Raw genomic sequence first — 16483 nt, 5'->3', positions numbered from 1 at the left:
ATCAAGTTTCATACACATACACTACACACACATATCAAGGTTCAAACACATACACTACAAACATATATCAAGTTTCAAACACATACATATCAAGGTTCATACACATACACTACAAACACACATATCAAGGTTCATATACATACACTAAAAACACACACATCAAGGTTCATACACATACACTACAAACACATATCAAGGTTCATACACATACACTACAAACACATATCAAGGTTCATACACACACACTACACACACACATCAAGGTTCATACACATAGACTACAAACACATATCAAGGTTCATACACACACACTACACACACACATCAAGGTTCATACACATACACTACAAACACATATCAAGGTTCATACACATACACTACACACACATATCAAGGTTCATACACATACACTACAAACACATATCAAGGTTCATACACACACACTACACACACACATCAAGGTTCATACACATACACTACAAACACATATCAAGGTTCATACACACACACTACACACACACATCAAGCTTCATACACATACACTACACACACATATCAAGGTTCATACACATACACTACAAACACATATCAAGGTTCATACACACACACTACACACACACATCAAGGTTCATACACATACACTACAAACACACATCAAGGTTCATACACACACACTACACACACACATCAAGCTTCATACACATACACTACAAACACATATCAAGGTTCATACACACACACTACACACACATATCAAGCTTCATACACATACACTACAAACACATATCAAGGTTCATACCACACACTACACACACACATCAAGCTTCATACACATACACTACAAACACATATCAAGGTTCATACACATACACTACAAACACATATCAAGGTTCATACACACACACTACACACACACATCAAGCTTCATACACATACACTACAAACACATCTCAAGGTTCATACACACACACTACAAACACATATCAAGCTTCATACACATACACTACACACACATATCAAGCTTCATACACATACACTACAGACATGTATCACTCGTAGCCTCACGTTCGCCGGGATTTCAGACGGGGGAACCTTATCAAGTAATAAGTTCAAAACAAGGTCATGTTGAGAGACTCACTGCATCTTGGAGAGGAAGATTCAACATTTGAAACATGAGCGTGAATCAGGAGAGATGGAGTTCGATGCCGAGTTTAGTTCTGATGAGAATTGAAGATGCTCTATTGAAGCATTAATAATGAAAGTGATGTTCTCCAGTAATTACGGTGAACTCAGCATCTGTCTCAGAGCTACATTTGCTTCAGTTTTATGCAGCAATAAAAACATGTGAGCCACATACATCTGTCACGATTTGTATCTTCACTTGGCATTTTTAGAGTTTCTCTGTCTCATTTTAAAAAAAAAACCCTACAGTATCCATGCAATGATTGTGTATCAAGGATCTTCGTTTAAGAACCTCACAGATGGAGTATTTATAGGAGCAGTTTTTCCTCGTCACATTACACTGTTATTCACACATCATTTGCTGGGACCTGTTTTCTTTTCTCCCATATAGTCTGTCAATTATCTTGAGACCACTCTGACATGATTTGACACTTTAGATACAATTGAATTGAATTCATTATTTATTATTCAGTGTGACACGTTTGCCAAACTTTCTGTCGGTTGCACATTCTCGCTATTCTACCATGTGTCAGACTCCACCCTGCGCTTCAGAGGGAAGATTTACAGCTTGCTCGTCTAGATCACAGCAAAACACATACAAAGCTAATGTCAGCCCTTTATTAGAAGATGAGAAGTTGTCTACGACTTTTGTTCACACGTGTAAACCTGTCACAGAACACACCCATCAAGCAATGGAATTCCTAACGCACATCAGGGGCAGTTCAAAGCCGACTGAAAGTTTAATAAATCTTTCGTTAAATCACTTTGACACTTTTTTACATTCATTTTCAAAGGCTATACATTAGAAAATATTGGATTTAGATGTATTTTTGAAAACCAAACTCCATGAATGAAAAAAATGCATTCATTCATTTTACTCAATTCATTGATTGTGTTATCTCAGGGTCAAGGTGACCTGAAGAGCTGAAAGATGAATGACCTCCCTGGCTTTCAGAAATACATATGCAGTGGTGGAGGTTGTTCACCTTGACCCAAAAGCAACACAAGGGATAAAACATTGACATTTTTTCTTCTTCGGGGCTTCGGGTCACCTTGACCCTGAGAATAAAAATCTCATTTTAAATTCTACCGTTCAATATTCTGCTGGCTGTGACCTACTTCAATATTGTCTTTTGAAATATCAGTTCCTCCGAGATTAAAAAAGTCTAATATAATTCTCTTGCCTATCGTTGAATCTTGGGTTGATTGCTGAGCAACAAAAGTAAGTCACTTTTGATGAGATTAGAAGAAATGGACTGAACTTGAGTTGTTATCTGCTTTCGTCAGATTTCTTCTGTGCTCGACATCTTTTTGTAGATAGCGATTATATATTTTTTAACCGCACATGCTTTTCGCAAAGTTTGTTGGGCAAAGATTTCAAATCTGCGTACGAACATATTTAATTTCTTCCGTCTTTTACCAGCACGTCCCGCTGCGTATCTTCTCTCTCCGTCTCGTGCTGACGCCGACATGAGGGTTTGCAAATCCTCTCTGCTCTTCCCTCTGGTACTGTGGTTCGGCCCAGAAACGATGAATACTCCACAAAATACCAACTCCACCTAAACACAACTGTAAATAAACTGTTTTTCTAAGAACCGAGGTGTTCAAAATAACGCACCTGTGACTCGTCATATCGACACCTTTGAAGAGGTAAACAGCAGTTAATAAAGCTTCAATATTTACGGTGAGTCACATCCAGCTGTTTTCACAGCGGTGACTAAGACATGTCTTCGGATTTACCTTGAATGATTAAGGCTCTTCCAGTTTATCCTAAGATGTACCGACTTGAATACAATCCAAATACACAGAACATGTTGCTGCTTGTGGGTATTTTGCAAGGTGGGTTCAGCCAAGAAAACGACTTGTATTTTCTGCTCCTAGTCTTGAAAAACCTTTTGAGATATTCAGATTAAGAATGATCCATATTTCACTCAGCGTGGCCGTTCATGATCAAATCTACTTTTATTTGTTTTTCCAGATTTACAAAATCCTAATGGAGACATCACCGGCGTAAATGTGTTTGCTTAAAGGGCAATAATCATATTTTACAGTTTAGTTTTGTATCGTCAATTTTATTTTACATTGTTATATTTACACAACACCAGTCTAAAAATACCTAGTATAAACAAAATATACATTTGTTTGTGTGGAATCAATTAAGAAATGAAGTAAAATACTTACGTACATTTTATTTTTTATGGTCACCTCTGTTACAGAGGTAAGAAAAGAACTAACACGTCCATAGTGTCCATCATGTCACTCTTGAGGGGCTTGCTGCCAAACTTTTGCCCCCTCGGTGGCATCTTCACATACGTGTGATCCAGTCACATCTGCCTGCTATTCAGGCCAGTAATACTAGCTGTCATTCTTTAAAATACAAGAACGTTTACAGTACAAGAAAATTAAAGGTACAACCAGTAAATCTTTCGATGATTTTAGTTCTACCTGAACTGCTAACTAGCATCTAGAAGCAGGTTTGCAACACCCCGACATTAAGACAAAAGTTCAAAAGAAACCTAAATAAAATGTAAAACAAATTACCTTTATATTTATTTTCAAATGAATAACAAATGGCTCTTGTTTAAGGAATAGACCCAGAATTATTCTTTTAAGCATTCTTTATAAAGCAGCATGTTTTTGTACTCCAAGTTGTGTTAACTGAGCTTCACAGTGCACAAAAGTATAAATTAATTCTCAAGTGACTCTTTACAGCTGTTGGTTAAGGCAGAAGCAACATTTTAGTGATTCAATATAGAATAAAACATAAAATAAATAAAGAAAAGAAGAAAAGCCAATTGGCTCCTGAAGGCCCCCGATGAATAACACTGAAATTGATTAAACAATAAAACTTGAAACAAGAAATTAGTCAACACAACAAGTTTCTCCGGAAAGTGGAATCCCTGCCAACAAGGGATCTGTCTTACACCCAAACATCTTTGAATCTTGTTGCGCCTGAGTAGATGCAAAAAGATCATTGTTGTTGTACAGCAACTGGATTTATATTCTATTCTCTGCTAGGATTAGCAGGTAGACAATTAGCCTGTACCTTTTCGACCTTCAGCAGGTGAACTTTTCTTGGCCTTTAGACCTGTAATCTTATGCAACTTACTTAAACTGATGCTGAATGGAGACCATCCTTCATTCTGCTTACGCTCCTCATTTCGAGAAGGTTCTTGTTGCAAGTTGACGGGAAGTAATGGAACATGAGACGACGGTTTCTCCTGTAGCTCTTTGACTCGAGTAACGTTCTGTGCGGCTGAAGATGGTGGAGGGTTCTGAGCATAGTGCAAGTCCTCATGGCGCCTGCTTCCTTCTGCTTGTGGAGGGGGTGGTCTGGCTGGCGGGGAACGTGTTGAGTTTCTGAAGAACATCATCTCCATTGCATTGCCTTTTGGTGGGCTTCCATAAGGACGAGGAGTGAGTAAGTGCGACACTGCTTGAGGTCTAGGATTCTGAAGTGGTCTGGGATCTGAGGCTTCCATTCTTCGCTCCTCCTGTGAAGAGGAAAGATCATATAATATTCACACCGAGCAGTTCTACAAGGACAAAGTCTTTACATCTACTTCAGTCGCATCATTTCCCCCCTAATGGACAAGAAGAGCACTTTGAAGCAAATATGAGATCCATTCTATTGTCACCTCTGTTAATATTACATGTTGTGAGATGAAGCATCGGCAGCAAAACCTGGATCACGAGGAATAGTTAAAGCAGGATATTAATTTCTGAAAATGTCACATGCCAATAAAGTGATCAATCTTTTAAAGATTGGGTAAATAATGCATCAGGGTGCACACAGAACTCTCGATTGAACTTTCACACACTTTTCTATTGTGTCTGGACTCAGTGATGCACCAGTGACTCCAGAACCACCTACACAATGCAGTTCATGTAACGCTGGACCTGTTCGACAGCGTGACAATGTCGTCTCACAAAGCTTCAAAGGTCTTTATTAATTCTGCATGACGTGACAATCTTATTGCCATTTTTGGGAGGTTCCGACTTTGTAAATACGTGTCAAACTTGTTTCATAAACACCGTTTTTGAAAGAGAAATCATTAGTTTGTGAGTTTAATTGATTTTTATGTCATGTTAGCCATGATTTATATTGTTATAGTGTAATAACAATTTTGTGCCCGCTATAAGGAGTATGAATTGGATTTTAAAGTAACATTTATAACTTACCTTTTAAGTCACTGGTGTACGCTGAACAGAATACTGCAAAGTTTTTGTAGAAATGCTTTTAGATTTAGATTAACCAACTCAGTTGTCCTTGGTGAAAAGGCTTTAAAAGCATTTGGAGTAAAAAGGTTGAAGTGGTCCTACCTTTTTCCCGTCCGTCTCTTCCAGTTCGTCCACCCTTTTAGTCTTTTCATCACTGTTTGGTTTAAGAACTTGCCAGTCAGCGGAATATTTTTTCCGGCCTGCAGGAGACAACCGTGTCTTCGTCTCACCATCGACCAGTCTTTTATCGGGCATATTCATGGGCAACTTCTTTTTCTTGGGAAGTTGGGGTTGTCTTTGAGGAACCTTTGGAGATACATTACCATCATTCTCGATGCTAGTGCTTGTACCCTCAGAGCTTTTCTTTCTGTCAGTTTCATCCATCACTTTTTCACCTCCTACCATTTTCTCTTGCTTCTCAGGCATTTGAGTGCAGTTCATGTACACGGGGCTCGAGCCTGAAGGGCTCATCTGATCGTCTTTCGCACTGTGGCCACGATGCATATTTCTATCGAAGAACCATTCATTGAAGAGTGAATCGTTACATTCATAGTATTCATCTGAGGTGGTGGACAGAGTAGAGTCCTCTATGGACGAGACGTACCCATCACTGCTAGTTGTAGGTGTTCTAAAGCCTGGAGTGTGAGGTGCTGAGTCCGGTGTCGTCGTTCGTGAATCTGGGGTCGATGTGCGCGACGGCCCTCCATCAGGAGTGGAGATACGCCTAAAGGTGTATTGCGGCCTCTCTGGCATGCTGGAGGAAGGGTCTGGTGACTGTGTCCTGGTGAGAGGAAGTTCTTGTGGTCGTCCAGGCACTAGCTTTTCGTGGTTTTCACTGGTTATGTGAGCTACTATTCTCTGTGTGTCTTCATCGCAGCCAAGCGTAGTATCAGTGACTGATGGCCTGTTGCACTTCACAGATGCTGGGGAATTTGTTCTTTGACTCAAGTCCACAGTTTGAGGTGAGTTGATCGGATTTGAATTTTGTCCAGTACAAGGGATCACCTGAGGATCACTTGCCTTTGCCTGGCATTTTTTAAGTTGCGTTGCACTTTCAATGGGCATTTTAGACAGCAGTTGGTCAGCAATGACATTTGATTTGATGTTGGTCACCTGCTTAGTTTGTGGAGTAAGAGCTTTTGTCACTGAGACTGAAGTCTTTGGGTCAACATTTTGAATACTGTCCAGAATATTGTGTGTATCTGTGTTAGTTTTAGACAACTCTGATGTGATCGGCTTTTTACTAGAACACACTTGGGTTTCTTTTACACCATTATGCGTCAAATCTTTTTCAAGATTACCTGCATGGTTATTACTTTTAGGTCTTCCAGTATCGCGCCGTCCTGCATCAGGCACAGTGGAAGAATCATTCCTTGCAGGATCATTTTCCTCTTTTGTTTCCTGGTCCATTATTGTATTGGTGCTTTGCTTTTCCAAGCTTTGATTTGAAGTATTTTCTTTGACTACATGATGCACAGTGCGAGGCTTTGGGATTGGAGGAGTAACATTTGGAGATGGTGCCGTTGAAGGGTTTCTGGATACCGATTTAGTTGATGGAGAGTTTCGTGTTCCAAGAAGTTGCGAGTCTTTTGGTCCTGGATGACTTTGTGTTGTGTCATTTGTGGTTAAAATGGCGTCAGTTTTTAAAATCTCTGGGTGCACCATTTTCAGTTCCCTTTCTGTAGGCACAGATCTGGGGTCTGTTTCAGAGTTGGTTGAGTCCTCTTTGCTTCTCGTCTGAGAAAGGCTGGATGAAGCTGGAGGACTTCCAACTGTGTTGCTGGGTGACTGGGCAGGTTGATTCTTTGTGTTGACCTCTGTTTTGGTTTCCTTGGCAGATTCACAGTTTGTTTCTGGTAATTTAGGTTTAGCGCTGGTGACATCATTAAGAGCTTCCTTTTGTTCAGCCACCTCCCCAGCTGGGGTTATGCCTTTTGCTGACTCAGGTATTTCCCTCTGACAATTCTGTTTTTTTGCCTCAGAAGATTTGCCCTTAGGATCACTTATTGGACTGCTAAATTTGATGGCCTGACTCACACCAAACCTCTCCGAGCGCTGCAGATGGACCTGACTTGACCTGCTATTATCGACAATATTTATAAATCCAATCACATCACTTGAGGGATCCGGTTCAGGCCAGGTGGGCAAGTACTCAACTAAACGGACTTTCTCCAGGTTTACAAGTCCAGGATGAAGAGGAGGCAGCTCAACTTCCAGTTCACGAGCTCTTTTTAGCTTTTCTTTTTTGGTCTCACTTTTCTGGGAGCTTGTTTTTTTTTTAGATTCTTCCTGCACTCTGTTTTGATTCGCGGCAGGTGTAGCACTGGGGTTAAAATTCCCCATTACTAGAGCATACTTGGGATTATATAATTTCCTGGCGATTGCGGCGGATGGAGGAGGTGCAGGGGCTCGCTGTTGAACAGGCTCCGGCGCAGGTTCTGGTTTTGTAGCAGCTTCCTTTATGTCCACATAGCTGGATGTCATGTAGAGGCACTGAAACAGCCGGTCAAAGGTATCCACTGACTGGCCAGTTACCACAGTGATTAGATTTCTCTCCAGCCGTGCTGACGTCCAGGTGAAACTGTGGAAAATATAGAATAATCAGACCTTCGTAGAGACTTTTCAGGTGAAATATTTAACTGTTGTACGAGTTGAAAACCTAAATAAACCACTTGAGACCTGAGCTTTTGGTGATTTCTCTGTTTTTTTGCTACTTGTTATAGGTAGAGAAGCTAAAGTTTTACAAATGACTCTTGGCTCAGGCAGTAACTTATCACTATAAGTCACTATTATAATGATTATTAGTGTTGCTAAGTATTACTATAAAGGTTTTGGCTGATACGTCTCTCATCTTTTTCTTACTGAGATCATAGTTTTGTTACGTTCTTAGTTTGGAACCCCCAGGTGATTGGGGACGCCAAAACAAAACAACACAATTTAATAAAATTCTACCATAAGAAACTTTTTGCACCATAAGTAAGTAAATGTAGTTTTCTGTGCATGATCGACATTATACACAATGACAAGAAAACTTTATTTCCTCTATAGGCTCTGATCACAAATGTGGCTTAAACGGTTGTTGTTTTTAAAAAGAAAAGAAAAAAAAAAGCTAATAAAGAACAAATAAAATGAGTTATTTTCAAAACCTTCAATTACTGTTGTCTCACATGACAAAGTATGAAGTGACAGCTAATCCCAAGTTGTTTGGTGACTTTTCATCAGTAAACCATGTACTATCATCATATTACTTCATGACAATCCCTTTTCAAGAATGTATTGAAATCAGATAAGTGCATACGATACAATAGATAGTTGCTTGTTGAGCACAAAGGAAAAATAAAACATTTATAGAAACCAAAACAAAGGTGGAGTACATGGGAAAACTCTTGCTCTCACACTCTCACTGACAAAACACGATAAGTGATCAGACCTGTATGACCCCGATGCAGCTTTGTCTCCGTCGATGATCATGAACCTGTGTCCCAAGCGGCCACAAACTTTGGTACAGGTGCGGGTGAAGAACTCCCTGCCTCCTGTGCAGCGCACTCGCAGGTTCTGTAACACAAAAAACTATATTTACTCATCTTCACACAGAAATGAATAATGGAACTTCCCTCACACTTGAGTGACTTTCTAGATGTTAATGCTAGAATAAATAACATTTGTTAACACTGTTTGTTTTGTTTTAATACCCCTCTTTTTACACACTTAGTAATTTTCCACTCCGATCTAAGCCTTTGAGTCAGTTGAGCAAAACACACGTTATCCTGTGTCATCATTGCGAGGGAAATCCCTCCTGTTTATTTGATTTCATGTCCTGACTTGAAATATGTGGTTCCTGTTCAATCACACTCTTCACAATTAACTTGTTTTTATGTCTTCGTGGTGATAAAGCTAAACGTTGGTCAGTATTGGAATGACCAGATGTTTCACTGGTCGATTATAGCTTCAACAAGTACAATTTTGAGACATTTGTCAATCGTAAACGTCAAATAAATGTTATTGAAGACAAACTGCCTCCCATGTACTATAACTCAATAACTCACTTGTATGTAAGCAAGTAAGTAATATTTGTAGAGCATTCATCTTAGCATTATCATCACGTGATGAATCATGATTTACTGAATTGATTTGTTCCCAAACATGACACACAATGTTATTTTCTCAAACAAATTATGACACAAGTTGATTACAATGATTTTACAATTATGAACACCATATACTTTAACAAAAGCTTTACTAAAAAACATTTTTACATGACTCAGCAACTCCTCCCATACTTCCTTTGTCAGAGAACTGTGTCAAGAAGCTGTCACTACTGTTACTGTCTGACTTTCCTCGACCACGTCTACTCTGACTTACTTAATATCTTTGTTAAGTTTTCGTTAATGCCAGTTTTAAAATAACAATATTAAAATGGTAGTACACAAACACATCATCATGTAACTTTGATGGTACATGTAGGCAACAAACTCAAATGGAAATTTCTAGACTGTTTTCCGCTTTATCTTCCTAGATATCTTGTCTCAGCAGGCAGGAAAGTTGCACAGGAAAAAGCAAATTTGGAGCTGAGAGTAGCACTAACAAGAGAACAGGAATGGCTTAATGAAACAGAATGAAGCAGGAAGAGACAGAAGGAACAGAGTCCAGACTCACAAAAACATAATGCAGAATCATATGTCTACCAACAGGCATTCATGCTTTTCAAGGTTTTCTTTGCAATTCTAGTAGAACAAGGGTTTTCAGTTTGGTGGCCAGATAATTAAATCACTGCTTTTCATGGACGATGTTCTTTTGGCTTCGCAGGCTTGTGACCTTCAGCGTTCATTGGCTTATTTCCCACCTAAGTGTGAAGCAGCAGGGATAGGGATCAGCATTTTTCCACGTCTGAGCTTGTGTTTTGCCACAGAAAACGTGTTTACCTTGATGAAAGAGAAGACATTTCGGCACCTAGAGGATCGAACAGATACTTGTCTTTCTTTATCAGGTACTTTTTTACATATGACTTAGACAATAGGAGAAAAATCCTTCCAGGCTATTGCTTCTAAGCTTTGGAACGATCTTCCTCTCTCTTTGCGCTTGATGGATCTACTGACTCCTTCAAGAAACATCTTAAGTCGTTTTTATTTGTTCAGGCTTTTCCTTGATTTTCTGGAACTCCTGTTGTGTTATCAGTTTTATCTTGCCCTTTAAAGTATATACTTCATTGAATATTGTTTTATGGTCTAGAAAAGCGCTATGCAAATAAAAATTACTTACTTACTTACTTACAATCGTTATTACGTAGTGATTGTCTAAGTGGAAAGTGTCATCACGGAGAACACAATTGAAGTGGACCTTAATTTCTGAGATTGTTGGTGCTTGTTGAGTGTTTAATGGTTCTGTTCACTATTTTGAACTCCAGTCTGTTAGGGAACGACAAATTAGGTCCCAATACATTAATTTAAAAATATTGTCTTCAGTTTAATAATGACAGATTTTTTTTAATGACTAATCAAAGTCACATCATTCAGAAGATTTTTTTTATTTACTTTCAGGTAAACAGCCACATTTTGGGGGGAATTTCATTCAAGACGTATCCTAACATAGTTAACGCCCAACTTCTGATTATGATCTGACTATACTGATGTGTCTCTGTATGTGTTCACATTTCAGTTACTTACGCCACAAATATGTTTCAATCAACAGAAATCAAAGTAGGAAACTGATGAGAATCCGAACCAAAGCAGTCTTGATCACTTGCGATCATGTGCCAAATGCTAATGTTTATAGAGAAAAACTGCGACACAGGACGATCGGAACTTTAGCGCTGTAGCAGATGGTACAGAGTCTGTCAAGCTCCAACTGCCTTTGTGTCTTTTTGATAATTCCTTGAAATATGTTCTTGTCTTAGTTTTTTTTTCTTTCTTTAGTTCACCTGACTTTAATTTCCTCTTAACAAACAAACAAAATAAAAATAAGACATTCTTTGTCTTCAGAGTTGTATGGCAACCTGGCAGGCTCAACATTATATGACATGAATTGGACTTATGCGAATGTTAAGGCAAAAACTAAGCTTTAGAGTTTAGCATCCAGTTAAACTCCAGTGTAAACACTGCGAGTAGATTTCAACTGTCAACTGCCTGTTATTGTAGCAAGTCCGCTCTTGTGTGTTTAAGAGCGTGTTTTTAAACAACGTGTGCCTGTAATTGTAAGTTAGGAGAGAAAGTCAGAGGCTCATGTACATGTGCTTCCAGTTATCCACTTTTCTTGACCCACATTCTTATCAGCCGTTCTCCAGACAACTCCCAGGCAGATCCGTTTTATTCCCACCGCTCTATCCCTGACATAAATTACTTCAACTTGCCCTCTGTTTTACACAAACTTCCAGGTGAAAATTTGCTTTTTTGATTTATGTATTAAAGTGCTGACTCACCTTCAAGTGTCCAGCATGCATGTCCGCTCTATGACACATGGACAGGAAATGAGGTAGCATCTTTCTTTCCACCAAGATGTAGACAGAAACTTTCTTCTTGAAACTTATATCCAGTAAATCTTTGAAGATGTCGACATCAGTGAATAGATCCATGACTACTGCAATCACCTGAAAAGCACAGGAAATAAAAAACTTTACTAGGCCATAGGTTAAAGAGTCGGTAACTATCGAGAATATTGATGTAAATGAAGTGTTTTAGGCAAACATAGTAAGTAAACACACTATTCTGTAGTTGACAAGAAAGTGAGGAAAGAAAATATTAGAGTGTATTAGATCAATTTGGTATTTGGAAAGTGTAGTAAAATGTCAACATGGGAACATGCACATTAACCATTTATAAATGAATTTTTTTGAACAACTAAATGAACATTTTTGAAGTCAATTGAATTCTACCATTCTGCATTAGTTAAAGATCATTTCTTAATGCTGTCGGCTCTGAAACTAAAACATGGTATTGAGATTAAGATATCCTAATAACTATTTTTCATTTTCAATGCAAAAAAATCATTTGGGGAACTTAAAAATATAATCTTTTACAACAGTTCTAAAAACATATAAAGCATATAGAATTTATATTTCACTCATTTTTACTAGTTAGGGGGTAATTGACTTGTCGTTTCAAGAGTCACAGGCTTATGTAAACTTAAATACTTTTTTTTTTAACAAAACAAAACACCTTTAAGACAATAATAATCAATAGAAGAGAAATCATTTTATTCTTTCTGTGCGGTCCGGTAACCAACGCCTGGCCAGAGGATCACTGTTCTACAACATATCCAGGACAGGAGAAGTGAGCTTGATGTTCAGGAGGGTTGTTGTGCTCCTCTTAGTCAGAAAAAACGGGTTTTCTTTTCTTCAAAGAAATTCCCGCAATACATGTCAGTCACTAGACGCGTCAACAAGAACAGCAGTTAAGTTCAAGGACTAGTAATAAACTTCCCTGTTGATTCCGGGGGTAGTTCCAACACGCAAGGTTCCAAACAGAAAACACCCTTAGAAAGCACATCCTGAGAAAGTTATCAGAGGACTGATAAGGGCACTTAATCAAATTGCACTTTAGTCGGAAGTGTGAAAAGTGAGAACTCTGACCTTGAGTTCATACACGAGAGTTAGCTTATGAGGCGGTATAAATGTTAACAAATCAACAATGAATTATAACGTTTATGAATGATCACTTTCTTATCTCTCGTAATGTAAGTCAAAATGTGCTGATTTTTTATAATCAGTCTACATGCAACCTTGAGCTGCAGTATACCAGCCGGTTCCCAAAGTTCAACAACAAATTCATATTCATTACAAGTTTTTTTGTCCTGTTTTGAGCAAATTTTTTGCAACAGAAAAAAGTATCATCCCTTAAAAAGTAAATAATAATTTGATGATCTAACCATTGTATGCAAAATATTGCAAATATATTTAAATAGAATATTACTCATGTGGTTTAAAAAAGTTAAAATAAATTAAAAATAATAAGTGTTTATTTTGGAATAACATAAATGCATCTAATAATAATATAAATAATTATAATAAAAAACCTTCTTTATATACATCTCATAAGAGCTGCTGATCCTGGTCGTCCTGGTCCTGTACTACATGCGAGAGGCAAGGTATGAATGACATCATTAATATACCTTTAAATTTAACATGTACAGGTATATGAACAGCCTAACAAACCAGGACTGAGCTGGAGCTGTTACTTTTAAACAGGTGAGACGTTAGTGAAGGTGTGCGTCACGTATATAGAGGCTGCGGTTGGCAGAGTAGTCTGTGAAATCCAGCTAAACATAACAATAAACATATTTTCTCTGAATGAAACGGGTTAAATGATGTATGACGACACAGCTCGGTAAACTGATCTGTATATTTACAGTGAGAACAACGTCAGTGTCAATATACTTAAGTAAATATATTCATTAATGTCAAAAGCTAGAGCCTGACACGCCTCCTAAAGTTTTTGTATCACACCAATGTTATGTGTTATATTTAACAGTTTCACTGTGTGTTCTTTTGCTTGTTCTATTCAACACATTTGTGGGAGATTGTGTCTGGGTGTGTGTCACCCCTTGACTTCCATGTCTCAAAACACATCTTGACTTAAGATACAGTTTGGAACTGAAAAGAACTGAAGAAGTGCATGTTGTTGAATTATTGTGAAGTTAGAGTGTAAATGATGTAATATCAACATATCAAACAAAGCCTGATACAACTTTTTGTGATACTTTTAAACTATGAATATATTTTAACAATTCATACAAAATAATTAGTGGATTTTTAGGAAAAGGACTCAAAAATGTTCTTGTTTAAATACCTGAACTTGACTCAAGATCTAGTGGCAACATTTTTCTATTTTTTAAACCCTATTAATAAAGGATACCTTTACAGCTCTCATAGTGCTATGCCGTTTTCTGGAACTCCTGTTACTTACTATTGAAATGTTTGATATAAGAGGAAAAATACATGATTTGTAAAATTAAATATAATCAGAAAGTGAACTCAAATTAATTCAAACAATTTGAGTAGGTTGTAAATAGGATTGATAGGATTTGAGGTATAAATATAATTCTAATTGCCTGTAAGTCAAAGTTTGAGAAGAGTGCCGCTACCTTCTGCGCCTGCGCAATCATCTTCCTGATGGCCTCCTTGATGGGCGCCTGACCCTCCTGCGGAGGCTGCGTGAACACGGCGGTCCGGCTCACCCCCCGGTAGGACTCGCAGTCCGGCCAGCCCAGGTCCATCTGCGGGACCGTCTGGTCCGACAGCTCCGGCCAGTAGTCCAGCGACAGCGGCGGCTCGTTCTCGTCCGCGCCCTCCGGGTAGAGCTCCAGGTCCGGGTCGAAGTGCTCCATGTCCCCGGCGAGGGTCTCCTGCTCCAGGTCCGACAGGAAGCCCTTCATCCCGCGCTGCTCCAGGAACTTGGCGAACGCCTCGCGACCGTGAGCCAGGAGGGTCTCCAGCCCGAGCCGCTGGTCCTCGCAGTACTGGAACTCGGGTTTGGTCTCGTTGGTCCGGAGGTTGACGTGGTTGTCGTCGAGACACTGGAGCTGCGACAGCGCCATGTTGGTCCAACTTTTTAAAATAAACAACAACTACTTTCAAACGGTTTCAACTAAAAGTTATCTTCAAACTCGCCCCTAGAAACGGCAGCACTTGGTTCGGTCCAGAAACGTGTCCGCTGTGGGTCTGAGGACTCGCCATGACCGGGTCAGAACCGGTCCATCGTCAGCCCCGGAGAGTTCGAGCGCAGTGAGCGACAGGTGTGATCTTGACGGACACGAACACGCGCACAGATGTCACACGCAGACTGACGCGCACGCGCTGTAGTCATGTGATCCACGAGGCATTCCTGTAAATCGTCTCTGTTTGGGAGTCACACCCGAAACACCCGCCCTCACTGCCGCAGCCTCGTTAAACCATTAGAGAGTCTAGAGACAGGAAGGACAGACCCTGACTTTCCCTGGTTCCTGTTTGTGTTTCCGTGCCAGGGTGGGAGGAACCCTCTTTTTTAAAAGGAAAAAAATGGGAAAACACGATTCCTTTAGTGATAAGCAGAGAAAAAGTAATTGTAATGCCATTTCAATTCTTCCCCATATGTTAGATTTTTTTTTTTTTTACATATATATACATATATCAAGGATGGCCATTTACATTAAAAAAAATAATACAATATTCTTACATTTAAATATATATATGTATGTATAATTTTTATTTATATAGCGCTTTTCCAGACCAGGGTCACAAAGCGCTTAAACAATCAAAACAATATTCAAAAAAGTATATACTTTAAAGATCAAGATAAAACTGATAACACAACAGGAGTTCCAGAAAATCAAGGAAAAGCCTGAACAAATAAAAACGTCTTAAGATGTTTCTTAAAGGAGTCAGTAGATCCATCAAGCGCAAAGAGAGAGGAATATAAGACAGCTTACAAAAATGAAATAAAACAGTAATTAGTTCATCCAAATAAATATGCATTTAAAAATGTATTACAAATAAATCAAATTCTGTTTTTGGTAAGTAAACTTTGAAAAAACAATAATAGAACGATAAGAAGGTAGTGGGATTATGTTAAAACACACCGGAATAGACGATCCCCTCTATCTTAACTTATCCATTAAGTCAGTTAGGGTTTATCGCCGGCGGATGAAATCATACGAGAGATTTGTGGATAATTGCAGGTGAAGATCTTGAGCTAATCCAGTAATTGGGAGAACCATTTGAAAGCCAGCGAGACAAACACACCCTGGGAACGTAAAGGAAGCGCGACGGCTTTTTTTTGATCAAGTAACACGCTCGGAAGTGAGTCAGGTGGAGTGGATGGTATTGAGTTATTGTTGCTCGTTAAGTCAGAGGAATTCATCGTTCATATTGAAAAGTCTTCGGTGTCTCTGAGTCAACGTATGACGGTCGTGTGACGCACGTCTGTCGTCAGACCTGTTCGTACGGGTTTATACAACATTTTTACTGTAAAAAAAAGTCTGAAAATCATCTGAACTTTTCATTTGACAAGTCTGGACTTATGTGTGTGAGGTTTGTTGCCCACTTGGTTGTTCCAGCAGTTCAACAGAATAAGTGGAAATGTCAAATTTGCTTGTGTATCACACAAAGTCA

At 38.9% G+C, this 16483-nt stretch overlaps 1 protein-coding gene across 5 annotated transcripts; it reads right to left on the bottom strand.

Moving 5' to 3' along the window:
• Positions 1-3782: 3782 nt before the first annotated feature.
• LOC148065480 (uncharacterized) lies at positions 3783-15484 on the bottom strand. 5 transcript variants are annotated; one of them, XM_087809039.1, is made up of 7 exons: positions 14479-15484; positions 11819-11986; positions 8834-8958; positions 6008-7984; positions 5806-5911; positions 5506-5709; positions 3783-4676 (listed from the first exon to the last, which is right to left on the bottom strand). In XM_087809039.1, the coding sequence occupies exons 1-7, from the start codon at positions 14929-14931 to the stop codon at positions 4218-4220; spliced, it is 3492 nt and encodes a 1163-aa protein (XP_087665165.1). In that variant the 5' UTR covers positions 14932-15484; the 3' UTR covers positions 3783-4217. The 5 variants fall into 5 exon arrangements, with proteins under 5 accessions (XP_087665165.1, XP_087665164.1, XP_087665163.1 ...); XM_087809038.1 differs by having other exon boundaries at positions 5806-7984; positions 14479-15483; XM_087809037.1 differs by having other exon boundaries at positions 5506-5911; positions 14479-15483.
• Between the last annotated feature and the right edge of the window lie 999 nt (positions 15485-16483).

This window comes from Callionymus lyra, chromosome 15 (assembly GCF_982586985.1).
Source record: "Callionymus lyra chromosome 15, fCalLyr1.hap1.1, whole genome shotgun sequence".
Taxonomy (NCBI): Eukaryota; Metazoa; Chordata; class Actinopteri; order Syngnathiformes; family Callionymidae; genus Callionymus; species Callionymus lyra.
Note: the sequence above shows the minus strand (reverse complement) of the source record. Positions and strands in the feature narration are given on the sequence as shown.

What these genes read in the sequence shown, in the direction of transcription:
- LOC148065480 (XM_087809036.1), bottom strand. Translation starts at nt 14,931, where the DNA reads ATGGCGCTGTCGCAGCTCCAGTGTCTCGACGACAACCACGTCAACCTC. An exon ending in TGCATGCTGGACACTTGAAG is followed by an intron (nt 8,959 to 11,818) that starts GTGAGTCAGCAC and finishes TTTGTGTTACAG; the next exon opens with AACCTGCGAGTGCGCTGCAC. An exon ending in GCTGCATCGGGGTCATACAG is followed by an intron (nt 7,985 to 8,833) that starts GTCTGATCACTT and finishes TATTTTCCACAG; the next exon opens with TTTCACCTGGACGTCAGCAC.